Source organism: Strigops habroptila, chromosome Z (assembly GCF_004027225.2).
Source record: "Strigops habroptila isolate Jane chromosome Z, bStrHab1.2.pri, whole genome shotgun sequence".
NCBI classification, from domain to species: Eukaryota; Metazoa; Chordata; class Aves; order Psittaciformes; family Psittacidae; genus Strigops; species Strigops habroptila.
The window spans coordinates 98,956,506-98,975,680 of NC_044302.2; the positions used below are offsets into that span (position 1 = coordinate 98,956,506).

Genomic DNA, 19,175 nt, shown 5'->3' on the forward strand with positions numbered 1-19,175 from the left:
AGTAAAGGTACATTTTAAAAATCGAATGGAATTTGCAGCCTCAGGTGCACATTGCTCATAAGCTCAATTAATTCATGAGGCATATGTAAATTTTCTACAATACCTTACTACAGCTTTATATGAAGAAATAGCTAGACGCTGTTAACAGAAAAATCAAGAGTGAAAGCAGCTTTGCTTCAGCCTTACCTGTTACAAATTAATAGAACAACAGCAGAGCTGGAGCACCTATGTCCATTGCCACTTTGGATCTTACTCCAAAAGGAACAGGACAAGCAACTTGGCTTCACTGAATCCATCCCAACTAGATCTTCTACATGGGGGAAAAGGATCAAGAGCGTCGAGGTCTGACATCTTTACATATCCACTACTTGTCATTCATTTTTCTTTTGCCAACTAACTAGATTTAATCCTGATTACAGTTAATGAAACAACAGCTAATGTAACATCAAAGACTGCTCTCAGCTTTGAAGCCTCGATTCCCGTATTCGTAGCTGTGACAATCTAGTACTAGGAACTTACTCCACAAACTGTGCTTTCCCAAGAGAAGGAGCAACAACCTCAGAGAAATTTATACCCAGGAGAGGATGGAACAGGGGCCAAGATGACTGAAGGTTATTTTTAAATTGCCATTTTTAATATAATTTATTATGGTCATTTACTAGCCAAGCTTAAGTGGTTGGGAAAACACACATTTCATTAATAGCTTTGTAACAGTAATCAACTTTCATACCAGTTGCAATTTAATTCCGTTAGCAGACCCTTCTAGAAGCACTTTCTAACACAGCTGTCACGTTACTTGCTATATGTGCTATTCTTCTAATGAAGACAGCACCCCACTGACTCTTCAGAGCTAGTATTGACGCTTCGGTGTCCCCAAAATTATGTTATAGTCAAACTTGTTTTGGTAAGAGGAGTACTCAAGTAAAACACTGTGTGGGTGGAGTATAGTGAAAGCCTGTATTTCACAATATTTAAACTCAAAACCCAGCTGCAGTAAAATTTCAGTTTGCAATGCTAAAAAAAGCCGTAACCACAACGCAGTACGACAAGTTTGAAGGTTAAAACAAAACACAGTTCGCTGTGCCAACAATTTAGAGCTGCAGATGATTATCAAACCCCCAAAACTTCACACTCTCTCACTTCAACAGGAAAAGTCAAGTTGGACAGATGAAAATAAAAAGCTTCGTGAAGTATGGTAGTTGTGATTTCTGGTTTTTACGGTATAAACCAGTTTAAGACAACAACCTTTCTACCAGGGAGCAATGCAGAGCTCCATATTCAGACTTTACCTCTCCATGCTGATTCTACAGGGAGTCTGAAGTGAAGCTAGCTAACACTGCTTGCCTGCAATGAGTCTCAAGGTGGCTAAGTTCTGATGAAGCACAGTGTCCTTAGTAAGAACCAGAAAACACCACAGCTCTCACCATGTTCTAGGTTTGTATAACAGCACCTGGAAGCCCTTATGCAACACACAGCACTTGTGCAACACACTCAAACAACAGCAGAGAATTCTCGTTGCAGAGAGCTTACCACCCAGGTAGGAAACACGCACAAAAGGAAGGAGGAAATACACAGAGATGATGCTTTACTATCAGCTCTCACAGTAAAGGTGCAAAAGTCCAGGGACTTGATGCTGTTCTCAAAGCCTCAGCCCTAAAACAACTTCTACATTAAATTGACTTTTTCTTTAGAGGGGAAAGGATTCCGAAATGTCAGCTCAGACTACCCAAGCTGCCAAAAGGCAACTCAAAAATAATTTTTGGGCTCAGGTGTTTACATTGACTACCTGAGTTTGACTACTTGACTAGGAAAATCAAGCTCAGACAGGGCTGGTGACAAGAGAGAGATGAGAACCCAAGTGCATGGAATCTCAGGCCAAACTCAAGGCAATAGTTACTTACAGAGTTCTTCCAGCTTCACAATACAGGTAAGCAACTGGCTACCCATACTTAACATATTTCCAGTTGAGCACTCTCTGCTTGGTATTTAACAAAAACACCTCACAAACCCTCCAAAATAATGCACTTTTCATTTGTACTTCAGACATCAGTACTTTGACGGGCAGAGAAGAGGGATGAAGTCACACCCCTTATGTACCAGAGGCATTCTGCATTAAGATGCTTGAGGAGGCAGGGGTCAGATTTTGAGGAAGAGCAGAACAGCCGTGGAGTAAGTCAGAAAGGCACTGGATGAAGAAAGAGGAGTAGGTTAAAGTTACTCAAGAACTGCCAAAAGGCATCTAAATGAAATACAGCCAAGCAAACATTTTGAATGCAGATAAGTTCCCTTGTTCCACTAAGCTGTGACCGAAACTGCAACGACAGGAGAGAATAATTCAGTGGTTCTAACAGGAGCCAAACCAAGGTGACTTTCACAGACTGAGATGGCCTTGCAGGCAGGAAGCACCACAAGGCCGCAGATAATGTCTGCAGCATCCTTGTATGCTATTTGAAAGCATGGACCAAAAAAAGGGGTACAGCCAAGGTTATTACCATGTTCAAGGCAAAGCAAGTAATATTGCCATAACTGAAAGAACCCACACAGAAATCCACAATGAGGAAGCTACAGAATTGGGTCACCCAACTAATTCAAGTAAAGGATAATGCATAAATGTATAAGGAATGCAACGGTGTCTTTCACCATGGCTCCTAAGAGATAAGTGGCTCTTAATATGTTTCACAGGTGAAAGTAAACACCCAAGCTAGTAGGATGTAATTTGATTGTGGTAGAAAGAAGTAACTGCTTTAACAAACTTGACCTCAGCAAGTTTGCCAATGACACCAAGCTGCATGGTTTCAATCGATACACTGGGAGGAAGGGATGGGATCCAGAAGGACCTGGACACACTTGAGAGGTGGCCAGTGCCAACCTCATGAAGTTCAACCAAGCCAAGTGCAAGCTCCTACACCTGGGTGGGGGCAACTCCAGGCACTGCTAAAGGTTGGGCGGAGAAGAGATTCACAGCAGCCCTGCGGAGAAGGACTTGGGGGTGTCGGGTAAGTAGCTCCCTGTGACCTGGCTTCAGTGTGTGCAGGGCTGTATCCCCAGAGCAAGAGCAGCAGGTCAAGGGAAGGGATTCTCCCCCTCTGCTGCGCTCTGGGAGGAACGCACTTGAGCCACTGTGTACAGTTGTGGTGGCATCAACGTAAGAAGGACATGGAGCTGTTGGAGCAAGTCCAGAGGAGGCCACAAGGATGATCAGGGGCTGGAGCACCTCCTGTATGGAGACAGGCTGAGAAAGCTGGGGCTGTTCAGCCTGGAGAAGAGAAGCTGCGTGGAGACCTCAGAGCAGCCTTCCAGTGTCTGAAGGGGGCCACAAGAATGCTAGAGAGGGACTCTTCATCAGGGACTGTAGTGAGAGGGCAAGGGGTGATGGGTTCACACTGAAACAGGAAGTTCAGGTTAGGTATAAGGAAGAATTTCTTCCCTGTGAGGGTGCTGAGGCGCTGACACAGGGTGCCCAGAGAAGCTGTGGCTGCCCCATCCCTGGCAGTGTTCAAGGCCAGGTTGGACACAGGAGCTTGGAGCAACCTGCTCTAGTGGAAGGTGTCCCTGCCCGTGGCACAGGGTTGGAATTGGGTGATCTTAAGGTCCCTTCCAACCCAAACCATTCTATAATTCTATAACCTAGAGTAGAAGTCTGTATCACGAAACACACACAGATCCAGAACCTCCACTATAGCTGTGTAAGAAGTGTTTTTAACATCTAAACTCTACTTTTCCAGCCACAACATGCAGGACACTCGAGCCATTTATTTAGGTGGGTTAGACTGATTCCTATCCTTCACTAGAAAACATATACAGCAATAATATTAAATACTAATGAAAACCCACAACCATCATTGTGAGAATTAAAACTTTTATTAGTGTGTTCACATATTAGGCAAACGCAACACGCATGAAGCTTATTTCTTAGGTTCACAAGTTCTACCAATACATTAGTCTACTGGTAAAACTAGCACAAACTGGTAACTGCTTTGCCATTATTTTTTTTAAAGGTGTCTGGCCCACTTTTTCAAGGCTTGATTTTTGGTATTGCTTCGATGTCCTCGTCTTTATGGCATAAAAATATCCATCACTATCATCAATTCAGTCAACTGATTAAAAGCTGTAACACTGGCCACATTTTTGTTCTCAAAGCTGAAGTTATGACTAGCTGTACTTGCAGAGTACAGTGCTAGTGCAATGGATGAAACAATGGGAAAAACAGACAAAGGCAATCCCGCTACTGCCACAATAACAAAAGAATGACAGACAGCTAGATCACAAGATTGTTAGTAAGATGTATATTTTTCAAGTCAGAATAACCCTTCTATACAGTTTCCCAACCCTTCCCCAAAAGACTTATTTGTAGAATATATTTCAGAATATTTTTAGTATGGTGCAGCTGTAGTGTCCAAGGGTTGACAATAACATGCACTGTCATGAGGAACCTGGAAGTCCTCCTTCGCTGCTCATACCTCAGCAACCACTATCCTAGAGGTTTTGCAGAAGCAACTACTTTTAATAACAAGGCCCATTATGACTTAATGAATGCGTATGTTCAGGTATGTAAGTAAGCTAAACAAAGCCACACGGATCAAAAATTTAAATTCTGTTACTGAAATATGTTAAGAAGCTGCATCTATTTAAAACTTATACGAAAGAGTTTAGCTTACCCTGGGAAAGGATTTTTTCAAGGTATTTGGCTTCAAAAACTAAAAATGTTTAATGAAAAAAATATACATGTAAGGAGTGAGCCAACCACCTTGTGTACTTAATCCAGTGTCCAATGCTACAGTAAAAATCTTATTCTATGAGGAAAACACACACTGATTTTAATGAATCTTTACTGTGAGGGTGGTGAGGCATTGGCACAGTTTGCCCAAAGAAGTGGTAAATGCTCCACCCCTGGCAGTGTTCAAGGCCAGGCTGGATGACATGGGCCTTGAGTGACATGGCTTAGTGTGAGGCGTTCCTGCCTATGGCAGGGGATCTGAACAACATGATCGTAAGGTCCTTTCCAACCCTAACCATTCTATGATTCTATGACTCTATGATTCTATGATTCAAGGTAGAAAAAAAAGTTCCAAATTACATCAGTACAGCAATACTGTTGGCAATAGATGCATCAACGCAGATGAGTAGAGAGAAGTAGACTCCTAGTGAGATGGACAGTCAGAATTTATAATATGAATTCATTTTAGGCCCCATTAAGTATATAAAGTGCCTTAAGATTTTGCAGATGAATCTCAAGACATTTCTTTCCCTTCCAATGGAGGGATTTTCTTTAAGAAGGCAGCAAAAAAGTTAAGCTTTTCTACAAGGAAAGTCTGTTTTTTTAATGTTTAGGACAACTTGAAAACCTGCTTATATAAAAAATATAAAAGAAGAAAGGAGTAGAGTCTTGGAATTTCATGAGAGATTTGCCCCCCAGACAAAAAATCCAAACTACTATTTATGAGAACTAAAATGTAGAACAGCACAATAGTGTGATATTTGAGATCATGTACATATACTTAGCTATTCATGTTATTGATAAACCATTAGGACACTCAATTATATACCCAATAAAAACACCATTAAGAGTCTTTAGAACTGCCCCTTCTTTCTGAAGGCATTTCTATACACTAAATTCTCATCTAGTATCAGAGTATAGGAAACAGAATCAACAAGGTGCTTTAACTGATGAGACCTCAAGTGCTGTTTTTGTTGTTTTTTTTTTTTGTGTGGTTTTTTGTGTTTTTCGGGTTTTTTTGGCTTTTTTTATTTTTTTTTTTTTTTTTTTTGTGGGTTTTTTGTTTGGTTTTGGGGTTTTTTTGGGGTTTTTTTCTTTTTTTTAGAAACCTTCTTTTATGGATAGTAAAGAGTTCATGAGGACCACACACAACTACTACGACAGAAGAGCAGTTATATTAAGTCTGTTGATTGGACTCAGTATTTAGCCCACTGATAAAGGAGGAAGGAGTTTTATGACATGCTGGAGCAGCGTACTGAAGGGGAGCCCATCTGAGTCAACACTTTGTCCAACCATTGTAGAGGTCCATTCAGGTGAAGCTCAATCCAGCAAGGAGTGCTTGTTACTGTCTGCCGCCTACAAAATAAAGAATAGGGAAGTCAGGAAGTGTTGGCTGCCACAACTCCATGCTGATCATAAAGGACTGGCTTTTTGGAGCAATCAACAACACATATGTGTAAGTGCTAGATGTTGTCAGAAACCCTCTGTCAAAACAGACTCTGTGGTTATACTGGGCTAGCTGATGCTATCTCAAAGGAACATCAAACTTCACCTCTGATTTCCTGTGATCTCACACTTCTACATGTGTTTTGTGCAACATCATCACACAATTCATCATCAACAATTTCAGTAAAAACCATTTCCCTCATCTTCTATATCAACTTATCCATAATTTTCCCTTAATTAAACACCATATAGCAAGCCTTAGTAAAGCTGAAGAGCTGACAACCATAAAAGCTTCATTCACTCTGCCATATAAACTTTTCAGAGACCTGTTATTCGAAAATCTTCCTTCTCATCTCCAAAGAAAAGAAATCAGTATTGGACATACTCTGTCGAAAAATCCTGTTATTTCACTGTAGCCACTCTAGGCATGGGAGTTTTCCCAAACTAGACTGGCAAGACTGCTGTTGCTAGGCCAGTTTTTCCTAGTAATTCTAGCCATCCCAAAGTCAAAGCAAGGAAGCATTAAGATTCAAAGGCAGCAGATTAGTCAGACACAAACCCAGCCCCTACATTTTTACTGTTGGCACTGCAACCCTTTGCTTTAAGGAAATCTGTTTGTATAAACAGAGAAACTGAAAAAGCAGAAAGATTAAGGCAGCAAGAGGATGGGTTTCGAAAGTTGTGGTTTCACATTTTTTAGGAGAAGAGCTGGGGTCTGTACTCTCAGCACTCCAAAAAACATTGTTATCTCAGCCCCAAATGCCTATGCCAAAAAAGAAGAAAAAAAAAAAAAGAAAGTGATCCAATAGAAGAACAATCTAAACCACAGGAAATAGAACTCCATTTAGTCTCGAATCCTCTCCCAAAGAAGGAAGTTCATTATTCCACCGCTGTCAACTCCTCTATACAATGTGTTCCACAACACACTTCCTCCAAATTTTATAACTGGTTCTGCTCAACAACCCTGGCTTTGAACTACGCTGGCAAAAGTTGATAAGACAGTGACAGTCACTTAGCAGCCAACTCAAAAGGTAAAACTCAGCCCCTTCTACCCATGGATTTCCAGTTCACACACCACTAAGTGTCTTTGCTGTAATCACCTCTACCTAACTTTCTTCAGAAGATGATCCTAGACCTGGATAGTTCCTGTGCCAATGTGAACACCTGGCAGTAAATCTGAATTTCTACCACCAAGCTTATATGACGTACCATCTTGCCATACCTGCACGTTTATGCACATACACCATATGCCTAAAGTGTCAGTAATGCTTTGACTTTGCGAAGGGCTGCTCTATAAGCAGCATTTTTGACATGAGGCATGGAAGCTTTAACAAGAATGACAGATTATTACAGTGCTTCCTGGTGCATTTTGACAATTCAGACTACATTCATTAAAATTCAAGGTTGTGTTTGCAGGAGCAACCTCTTCTTGTTTTAATCCAACTGCAGCATAACTTACAAGTTTACTGCATCAATAATTTATTAGCATCATCTTAAACAGAGATGCAAAGAAACTAGTTCAGCATTATGTCAGTAATCAGTTTCTGTTCTGTTCCAGCAGTGTTTCCACTGCAGCTTTGCCAACCCTATGATCTCTGAATGGTTTATAGACTACTAAGAACCACCATTCTCTCTCCTTAAAAATAACTCTACCAAAAGCCTCCTCACTGTTTTAACCCAGCACTTACACTCCATTCACTTCAAGTTGTCTCCACATAATCTGACTGATTAAGCCTTTCTTCTGTTCTGATTTGAATGTTGTATTTAATTATGCGTAAGTGTATACATATTCTTTTAAGCCAAATCCAACAGTTCTTTAAACTTGAGCCAGATTCTTTCTTGTGTACCTCTTGCTAACAAAGAGGTACCAATTTATTCCATTACTCAAATTTCTGATTCCATCTAATTAGGCTTTTACAAAATTGGCTTCATGTAGCCAAGAAGCCTCCCCCATGTACTGACGCTGCTATTTACATGTTTTATTTCAAGAGCAGATAAAAGAATCAAACCCCCAGGATTCACAATGGAGCCTACATGCCATTATTCAACTTCAGAAATGATACAGATTAAAAAAAATTACCTATTGCAATAGGGTATTGATATATCAGACTTCATTCTTTCTACTGAGGTTTAAGGGATCTGCTTAAAACCACATCTCCAGCTCTCCAAAATAAAGAAATCTTTAATACTGCTCAGTTAGAAGTCAGTTCCTTTTCTTCCCAAATTCCCAAACTAGATTAAAAACAGGCACTGTCCTCAACCATAGCTCTTAGTTTGTGCTAATAGAGAATACAATTTGAATCTATTCCAAAGCAGATAAAACACTTATTTTTTCCACTCAAAAAACTGTTTTTAGCAGTTTTATTGCATAAACACAGTCATCTTACTCCTGCAAAGTTTTTTTCCACTACAAGTCCCAAAATATTTGCCATCTCTTAAATGTGTGTTCTCCAGCTGTTTTATTCTGCAGAATGCACTCCAAGTGACTCCATTTCTTTCTATTGGGTACTATCAACTACATCCCACACCACAACCTAATGAACTTGTTTTATAGTCCATATATATATAGAACAGGACAGAGGCCAAAATGACTGTACATCCAACAAACAGCAAATAATCTCATAGCACAAACTGTGAAACTTCCAGATGTTGTCAGTGATTTCCGCACAATAAGCAAGCACGCAGGACCAAGCAAGGAAGCAGAACTTTGACAACATTCCTTGATCAACAGCCCATTTTGATGCAATACTAAAATCAGTTTACCACTCTTTATGATTTAGGAGCTCCAAAACTGAGGGGAAGAAAAGGAAAACACAGGTTCAACTTGCAGTAAGCATATCTACAATAGCAGTGAGAAGCCTGTACATACAGGCTTCAAGCCAGACAGAAATAGTGTATTACTGAAAGAAACAACTCTAAAAGCAAAGATTTTTGTGTTGGGTTTTTTTTTTTTTCCTCTTACCGGTATTCGGCTCCCCATCCTTTAACAAAACTCATTCTAATGGTACACATTCTAGTAAGCTGGTAAACTGCTTCAAAACCCTGATTCACAGATTGAGCCAGAAGAGCAGCAAATTCTTGGTTATTGAAGATCTTCAGATTGCATCCTATAAACGAAAAAGTCAGAGTACAATCAATGAATATTGTGTTTGCTACAGAGAAGCCCAAAACTGTGAAAAAGCTATCAACAGGAAATCAAATGCCATCCAGTGAATGTATTCACTAGATACTTTTACACGAGAGCTTTGGTAGGCTACTAACCTGGAGGAATTTTGCACACAGTTGCAGGATGCCAGCCATATCTTTGATTACAGTTGGGGCTCTGAACGAAAATCGCGCTATCGCTTAGGCACTCCGCAAAAACTTCTCCACCAATGTAATAGAGACGCACTCCCCGGCCTGGAGAAGAATTCAAAGGAACTCTAGTTATGATTTGACCCAAGCAGACTAACAAACAAGGGAGTGTTTTCTTTCAGAGAAGGCCAAGATTTTTCTTTACAGCAGAAACAGAAATGTGTTATCTACAGGACCACACTGAGGGCTGACAGCTGTAGCAGGACCAAAACACAGTTAACTGGCATTTTCCTCCCACAAATACACAAAGTTTGAAGGAGAAGCAGAATGATTTTTGGTCAAGAGTGAGACAGAGTTTTCTAGCCACATAATGGCCTGTAACCAAACCCAAGTCAGGAAGCATTTTTTCCAACAATCTTTTCATTTGAAGAAATACCAGAATTGAAGTTAACAGGTTAGACTCAACAGAATTAAAACCGTGTTAATATTAAGAAGTGTTGCATGTGAAGTGGCACAGGCCACTATGGCAAAAAAAGGAAAACAAGTATACCACTTCAACACTCTCCGCTTACATGCGCCCACACTATTTCACAACCCACTGCATACCCCTGCTCTGTACTACTTTACTTTGACAAAAACATGACTTTATTTAACCCTATTACAAAAATATATCCTTAAGAAATCCTATTGTTCACTTTTAAATTGTGATCTTGTTCTCTCTCTCCAAGTGGAAAAAAATTTGTATGGTTCATTTCCAGCATAAATAAGTAATACACAACTTATCTCTTGATAAAGAAAACTGTTCATAATTATCAGGTCTTTTAAAGGCCATAGTTTCTCTTCCCCTTTTTCTTTAAAACTATCTTTAAAACAAAATATGAGCTGCTCCATAAAGCAAGTGAGAGCTCCCCTTCCATTTTTCCTTTTCCTCATCATTGATTACTTTGATCAATCAGCACAGTCATAGCCTGGACTTCTGCACATCTAAGATTTTACTAGACAAGCTTTTAGATTTGGTATAGAGGGAGTCAGAAGGTTCTACTAAAGAGATTGAACTTTTTTTTTTTTGGTGAAAATAAAAACAAAAAGAAGAGTCTTGTGAATGTTGCTGGCTTTAAGCTGAAAGATGGTAGATTTAGGTTAGATCTCAGGCAGAAGCTCTTCCCTGTGAGGGTGCTGAGGCGCTGGCACAGACTTTTCCCAGAGAAGCTGTGGCTGCCCCATCCCTGGCAGTGTTCAAGGCCAGGTTGGACACAGGGGCTTGGAGCAACCTGCTCTAGTGGAAGGTGTCCCTGCCTGTGGCAGGGGTTGGGACTGGATGAGCTTTAAGCTCCCTTCCAACCCAAAATATTCTGTGGTTCTACCTAAGAGGTTAAACTTTTTTACTAAAAGTAAAATCAAAAAAGATCATGACTGATGCTAAATAAAAGAATCCATGAAAAAAATAAAGTAGTTCATTGAAGAGCTTAAAGCTAAATTGCTGCATTGTGGAAAACAATATTCTTTACTAACTATTACAAAGAAAATCTTTATGATGTCAAAACAGCACATCATCTCTATGGAAGCTTTTCCCGTTTCAGAAAAGAATTCAAGGAGTAGAATGTCCATTCTACATTTCATAAATTAGAATAAACTAACCAATATGTTAATATTTTGTAATTACAGCTTATATTTCAATTATAAACCACTCTAAATACAAATGCTACCTAGGGCAGAATGGTCCAACGAGGAGCCTGAAAGCGAAAAACCTACCCCACAGGATGCTTTGGTGCACTTTCTTTTTCCAGAACAGCAACGTGAGCAACAGAAATCCCACAGAGCTGAGTGGCTTCCTCCGGTGCTGCTCTCAGCCTAAGGGCTGTGTGACTGGTGCTGCCTTAAGTGGCTACTGACTGAGGAAAGGCAGCTCCTTTCAGCTCCAGCCACCGCTATAACTCTTCCCATTTGTAACTGGCTACGGTAGCAGAAGATGCTACATTTCCCCCTGACTTCAGAAACTGTGACCTCTGTGTCTTTCCACTACTGTCCTTAGCAAGAGAGACCAACTTCTCCTTGGCAAGCCTTGAGAGAGAAGTTCAATGGCTGGCTGCACAAGGGTGAAAGGATCCCACCACACAGGTCTGCCCATCCTACCTGGATCATCCCAGATAATTTAACACTAAAATGAAATTAAACAGTTCAGAGATCAGACATTTTACCTATATGACGCCTTGTCATTTCCACTGTAGCATTTCGGTTCACATTGGAAAGCAGACCTAGACAAAATCGCTCTGAATTTGATGGATCTGTAAAGCCATCTACGGTCAGGGAAGGCTGTGATGCATGGAAGGTTTCTCCCACTCTTTGATTCAATTCATAATATGCTATTGAACACCAAAACGCAGGCTCCGAGTAAGTAACTGGCTGCAAGTCTAAAAAAAAAAAAAAAAAAAAAAAAAAAAACCACCAAAAAACCAAAAGCATAAAAAATTAAGAGACAAGCTTAATACAGACTTTGAGGCTGAAAAGAAGTTTATCCACCCTGCTGTTTATCTCTTCTAGAAATGACAGCGGTAGTCTCCTCAAACTACTCATATTATGTTCTGCTTGCTGTCATTTTCACCTACCCCAGTAAACAGAATGAAATTCAATATTCCACAAAGGAAAGGAGGAGGAAGAACGGGTGATCTAATCTGACCACAGCTCATTTAGTTTAGTACTTGCATCTTGCTTGGCAAAATGATTAAGCTAATGTTGCTGCGAGTGCCAGACGTTGAGACATTTCTGTTGCCTTTCTACAACTTACAAACATTTTGGTAATGCTAAAAGATTACACTATCAGACACTGAACCACACAAAGGAGAAAAAATATTAATATGAAAATGATGCTCCCTTGTACTACACTAGATCTTACACTGCCTCTTTATCTAAAGGCAGTTCTAATCTCCATTTACTCTCCCCTTCCAGAGCTCAGTACCTTCCCTGGGCATCTTCAGCTTTTCCTGTGCTGCTTCTTTTCACCAACCCTGATTACATACTCAACACTCCAAACAGCATTTTCCTATCATATCCCATCACTATTCCTCAAACAAATTCGAGGGAATCTGATCTTCCTGATGCACTTATACACACAGCAATGGCACCTGATCAAAGCAGGTGGGCAACCAATGTGGAAGCAACAACTGTGTTGTGGTAAACAGGTGAAACAGTACATAAAAGGAGCAGAACACACATACAAGGGAGACAGCAAGTCTGGGCAGCACTATGGCTAGGCTAACGTCCTTTAAACTATTTCTTTTATAAATGCTATTCCACACACAACTATATTATTCTCTTTGTTAGAATCTCAACAGTTACAGAAATAGAGTATTTGTTAACAAGTTGTTAACCCAGCCCTATTATGTTTATCATCAGGAAGCCAACCCAGTCTCCTCACAATACAGCTCTTTTTTTAAAGTACGTTCTCATTTTTAATGTAATTACATATATATATTTTTAAAGAAGAGTTACCACACACAGAGAAACAATTAGATGTATTTCCAGCTTACCCAGGCTATGATTAACTGGAGAAAGAGTACTAGGAGACAGCTCTGCTGGAGATCCTGTTGAAGCAATACAGAGCACATGATTTCAGTGCAAATGATTCTTGTTATTTCAGATAGGTAGGTATAACCATTATCTAGATACAGTTTTATACTAAAATTCTTCGGAATAAGAAGCCTCAGAAATCCTACAACCAATTTTCTAGCATGTCTGAACTAAGATTACATTTAATTTTCCAGACTGCTGGGAACCTACCCCTCCTCATAAAGATTCAATTAACATCTTAGTATTTGTTGTATTTGGCAGAGGTCTCACTTCATGCGCACTCTGTGACCATGACTTTATTTATGCACTTCTCCAGTGAGAATGTAGTGATTTCTTCCAAAATTCAATGAAAAAAAAAAAAGATAAAGTGGGTAAAGCATGCAGGGTACTGCCTCTCTGTTCTCAAAGGAGAGGGTTTATCTCTACAGAAAAACAAGCTGGATTTTCTCTTTTCAGGAAATTACTCTTTTTTGGGAGGAGGAATGAAAAAAAAAAAATAATCAGAAAACCATGTACTCTCAAGCACAATTTCCACACTAGTAGATAAAATAAAGAGAAGCTTTGCACAGAAACATACCTACAAAAACTGCTGATGTAAGGCTTTTTTAACTAAGGTACCTACTGTCACATTATGAGAAAATACCATAGCTCTTACAGAAACTAGTTGATTCCAATTAACTGAAAAAGGTTGATAACATTAGCAGGACATTCTTACCCAGCACATTAACTGTGTTTTGTCTAAGTCTAAGGCCAACCAAATTACGTAGAAATCCTTCCATACAAAGGCACAGGCACTTAACGTTTCTACTACTCTTCCGATGGAGCCTTCCATACAAGAACTTACTTAAAACATGGCAGAAGTGGTAAGGTTGTCAGAGTTAGGAGACAGGTTTCCAAAATGCAACATTTCTGTAACTTGTTTAGGCCAGCAGACCTTTTGCTTCAACGAGCCTCTGTCCGGACAGTAAAGTTAGGGGTAGGTTGAAACCAGTCAGCTATTAAAATCCATTTTAAGCCTTTCCAATGAAGACCTAATTAAACCTGTATGCTTTTGTTATGAAACAAATGAAATGCACTTAATACGGCACAGAATATTTTAAAAGCATTCCCTTAGCAAAAAATTACTTTGTTCACAAGAGATTGGAAGTGGTATTTTAAATAGAAAACACCAGGTTATACAGAGGGTTATTGCCATCAGCATTCAGGCTGAATTCAGGCTGCTGCACATAGGGTTCACAACTGGTAATACTAAGCCCTGAAAGTAACAAAAATTAAATGTTACCTGTATCCATGCTTTGGTTCAACTGCTGGTCACTTGTTTCTCCATCTTCACTAATATATCCTGGAGGTGGTGTTTCTGTTAAAAAAAAAAAAAAAAAAACCAAACAAAAAAAACACCAAAGAAAAAAAACAAACAAAAATCCACCTATTCAGTCAATGACTGAGGAAATCTGCAGGATGTAGAATTCAGCGTTCTTGTCCTCAAGTCTTCATGAGCTCCATATCATACCTGAATACTGAACTAGAAATTCATTTTGCTGTCTCTCTTCCAGTGGGTCAAACGTATTACTTGCCTATGTAAAACGTACCATCTTTTGTATGGCCAGCCAACTGCTCGAACATGTTATATAATTAGCAGATAATCCTTGTTTGTTCCATTACTTTCACTACAGCGAGTAACAATTTTGCAATTGTAATCATCAGATTTCACATTTAGTAGAATTACAAATGAAATAAACACCCATCTGGTGACTTCCACAAAAAAAACCAAACAACCACCTGAGCTGTCTTTATGTAGTATAACCATCAGATCAGATGCCCTCCCACACCTTATATAAGATTCTAGACTTAAGTGCTATTTTTCAGTTCAGTTCCCAATCCATTTTTCCTCACTACAGAACAGTCAATTCCACTGATTAATAACAACTATATTATCTAACTGGTTACACTACACAGGCTTTATCATCATTATTATTATTACTATCTCCAAGGTCTATGAAAACTACAGTCTATTCTCCTAACTAGCTTTCTTTAAGATGGAGTTTCACAGACCAAAGTAAGCTCAGTAACAAGTCTGAAGCATTCTGATACCAGCAACTCTGTCTAATTCCACAGAAATACCTTCAAAACCCAGGAGAGAATGGATGTTCCTCTTCTCTATTCAAAATGTACTTTGTAATCCAGATAATGAGTTAACCAACTGCCTTTCAGGAAATAATTTTCTTTGAACTGGGCAAATGTCTTTTCCTATATATTAAAGGCAAAACCTGGATTTCTTTAGCGAAAGCGTTTGAAGCTAACTATCTCTACAATCACCTCAAAATTGTCTCAGAGACATCTGAGGGATTAGACACATTTAATTACATTATTACCAAACAGCAGAAATTTAAAGATAAAGCCTTTTGCTTAAGAATTAAAGTCAAATTATATCAAATATCATGTCTGAGATTTACAGCAATATAATAAGATCAGACAGAAGTCAGCAAGAGGAAGCTACATTAAGTCAGTTAAATAAAAATGAACCAGAAGAACAATATCTTCGGTTCATTCTGTAAAACTAGTGTGCTAAATATAGATGTGACAAAATTCAAGTGAGAATTTAAAAGGACAATTAAGGGGAATCTTTGCTAGGAAAAGGTCTGATGACAAAAATCATACTTGTTTTGAATATTTTTATAGAATTCACTGTGATAAAGTGGACTCCACCCATCTCCAAATCATTCGTTATAGTTAAGCTCACAGCCATGGTAAAAGGCTAATAACCATTTCCAATCCAACCCACGCCTCCTGTTTCCAGTTGCTAATCTAGGCTCTCTGGCACAGATTATTTTCCACATGTAGTCTCTGTCTGAACAGAGAAGATTTCCTCCACCTAGTATTATTAACGTTGTTTTAGTGTCAGGGGTTGAGCACCACCACAGCTGGAAATAAATGCTCAAGTGCAGCATTAGGAACTTTTAGCACAGCTTGAATGCTGCCAGGAGTCTGGGCATTGCAGCTCAGCACATCCATAACCTGAAAGGGAATGTACAGCCCCAAAGGCCATCCCGCATCTTCCTGACCACCATCTTCCCAGCTGTAGGTAAAATCAACCTCGCTGTAGACCAAGTTCTGAGAAAGTGCTGTGATGAGAAACTACCATAGTTGTGGCAGCCTACTGCTAATGAAAACGGTCCTCTGAAGCAGGCTGTCAAGAAACACCAGACTTACCAGAACCCAACTATTCAAGATTAAGTTAGGGAGGTCAAATAAAGTAAGATGCCATGGTATGAATACAGCAGGAGGGTGTCAGTGACAAATAGAAGGAGGCAAGGTATAGTCAGCTGCATGAACATTGGAAGATCGCATGAACACCTGCAATCATCTTGAGCAGACTTCCTGCAAATAACTACCTAGTTGCTTTAGCTTATTTCTACTGCAATGGATTTTCAAATGGTGGCTTTCCAGCAAGTTGTTTTGCAAGCAAAAGCCCTCACACTGAGTCAAAAAAGTATACATAAGAAAGCAACACCAGCTTCTAGCACCGTAAATTGCTCTTTAAAGATTTATTGTCCCCAGGTGACAACAAAGTGGCACAAACTAAACATAAGATCAAATTAACTGATTTTTTTTTTTTTTGGTGCCATTTCAATTCTTGGATATATTTAAAGAAAACACAAGCAATATCCCAAGATGTTTGGATACATCTCAAACTTGTACATTGCACGTATTTGCATCTCAAGGGAGCCATCTTATTCTTAGAAAGTCCAGATCTGAATTTTCAGCTTGTTCATAACATAGCAGCAATAAACATTTATGAGTAAACTTCAGGTTTGCTTGGTTTTACACTCCAGGCAACTTCCTGAAGAGACAGGAAACAGGAAGCTGGGCAGGAAACAAAGGTCACTGATTTTATGTTTCAATAAGGGTACAGACTTTCGGGTGCACTGTAGCAGATTAGTCTTGCTATTTGTTTTGTGGTGGGGAACAGGGAATTTTTTAGGAGTTCAATATTGTTAGGTTGTCCTTTCATACTGAAAGGACAAGACTGCACACAATAGAAACAAATACACAAAGCAGACGGTGATCGATTGTGAACTACAGATAAAAACACTTTTAAGTCACTGCTTTGCAACGTAAAGTCTCCTCCACATACGACATGTGACAAGATTGAGCAGCACTTTACTACTCAATCTCCAATACACAGCATTTGGCAACCCCTATATGGTTGTAAAACAGGCTTAAAGCATAATGTGAAGGTCTACTTTGCACTCATTAGAATTCTGAATCTTAATTAAGCTATTGAAACCAATTAAGCTATTGTGAAACCACAGCAATATGGTTTCACACAGGATTGTGTTCTGCAAGCAACACTCTGTTCAGGTATTTCCATTGGAATTAATACACAAAATCAACTAGATTTAATTTACTCGTGCATCTTTCAAGTAATTTGATCACTTAGGAGGATGAAGTTATCTTGGTACTAGTGACACAATGTTAAACATACTGTGTAGAGTGGGAGGTAAAAAACATACCTGGTATGTAACTGGTCTGTGGCTCAATTCCAGCTGGAAAGTTAGTGTTTTCAGGAATGGAATGGGTATAGTCGTCAAGAGGCGGAAGCTCCGTCAAAATCTCAGTGTGCCGCGGCACTAGCACGGGAGGCAAAACTGGAAAAGCAAATTTCAAAGCATTACTGAGACCCTCAAAATACACACTTCTGTGAGCTAAAAGGTGGGGGGGGGAACCATAAACCAACTAAAACCTCTAAAAATTTCTTCAGATATTTTTAGATTTTCTAAATCTCAGTTCTGCTATTACTATAATTGTACTGCTAGTTACTGGAAGAAACAAGTTTCTGAGGTGCATCTTGAGCAAGACTATTCCACAAAGTAAGTTGCCTCTTTTCTCCTTTTCAGTCTGGATCATACTTAACCAGCTGAAAACTGCTAGCAGTACTGGAAGTGTTTATTGGGAGTATTCAACATATTTGCAAAGATTTTTCAGTAACTTTGCTATTACAAGCTTTCAGGGGATAGTATTCTCAAAAGCTGTATCTTTAAGAATCTTGTACTTTTGGCAAGAGAAAGCATCATCTTCCTCTTTTTTTCATTTAAAACATTATGCTGAACAAGTTTGTACAGGTGCTGCTATAGAAAGTCAGAAGCAGTCTTCCTACCTGGTGTCTCCACTCTCTGGTAGTGATAAGGGTTTACACATACTTCATCCTTTTTAAGATTAAAAGCATATTCACAGTTTTCAATTGCTTTAAGTTCATGGTGGCTGTGAAGATCTGGCCAGCGCCACAAGCGACAGTAAATAACATGCGGTAATCCTTTACGATGAGATACCTGCAGACGGCCATCGAGGGATCTATAGGGCAAAGATGTTGAGAAGTATTTACAGACTGCATGCTGTCTCTTAATCGCTTAAGCAACAGCGTACACACACGGCATGGGTAGTTTAGTTATTCTGAGAATTCAGTGGGTTGACACTGCTAGCGACATTTATACTCTTGTTAAAAGGCTTCAAATGGGATAGAAATGATGGCATCAAGCAGAGTCTTAACTTATTTTTGAGCTGCTCAAATTACTGCCAGTGAATTCAGACTTCATTAAAAGCCACTTTACCTCCAACCAAGTATTTAGGATGATTGCTTCATATACTTTTTTTAATTCAGAAGACAGTTGTTAAAAAAATAAATAACCACACACTTTAACAGTCCCTTCCACTGCTAAACCTCAAGGCTTTGCTGTGGCATGGATGTTTTATGGCTTTAAGCATAAGAATTCCCACTGGACTGCAAATAAGCCTATAAGCAGTCAGCTGCCCAAGTGATCCACATGACACTATAACACGAAAAGCATGAATGCACATCTTGTAAGGGCTGTACAGTTTATCTTCTTGACTTCATCTGCCTTGCTACCAGCTGAAAATGTTTTGCTAGTTTTAAGACAGACTGCATATGCTTACACAAATGCAGATGTTTATGATTGTTATGGGATGGGAGACAAACCTCAATACACAAATCAAGTAATGTGACATGAAAAAATAAAGACCCTGTTTAGAATTTGCCCACCATTAACTACTGAAGAATTTACAAACAATTCTTTAGTAGCTTGTATCTGAGCCAATTAGCAAGATTTAACCGAAAGCTTGTGGCATACAAAGC

At 39.3% G+C, this 19,175-nt stretch overlaps 1 protein-coding gene across 5 annotated transcripts in view; it reads right to left on the reverse strand.

Annotated features, from left to right (window-relative positions):
- Positions 1-3,842: 3,842 nt before the first annotated feature.
- The window catches only part of SMAD2 (SMAD family member 2), a 50,964-nt gene continuing 35,631 nt past the window's right edge, over positions 3,843-19,175 (reverse strand). For all 5 annotated transcript variants that reach the window (XM_030512200.1, XM_030512204.1, XM_030512203.1 and 2 more), the window contains 8 exons: positions 18,183-18,376; positions 17,539-17,673; positions 14,307-14,381; positions 12,985-13,038; positions 11,656-11,868; positions 9,425-9,562; positions 9,126-9,270; positions 3,843-6,073 (listed from right to left, as the gene is read on the reverse strand). In XM_030512200.1, coding sequence (XP_030368060.1) covers positions 5,950-6,073; positions 9,126-9,270; positions 9,425-9,562; positions 11,656-11,868; positions 12,985-13,038; positions 14,307-14,381; positions 17,539-17,673; positions 18,183-18,376 — 1,078 coding nt within the window. In that variant the 3' untranslated portion in view covers positions 3,843-5,949. The remainder of the gene's footprint in view (positions 6,074-9,125; positions 9,271-9,424; positions 9,563-11,655; positions 11,869-12,984; positions 13,039-14,306; positions 14,382-17,538; positions 17,674-18,182; positions 18,377-19,175) is intronic.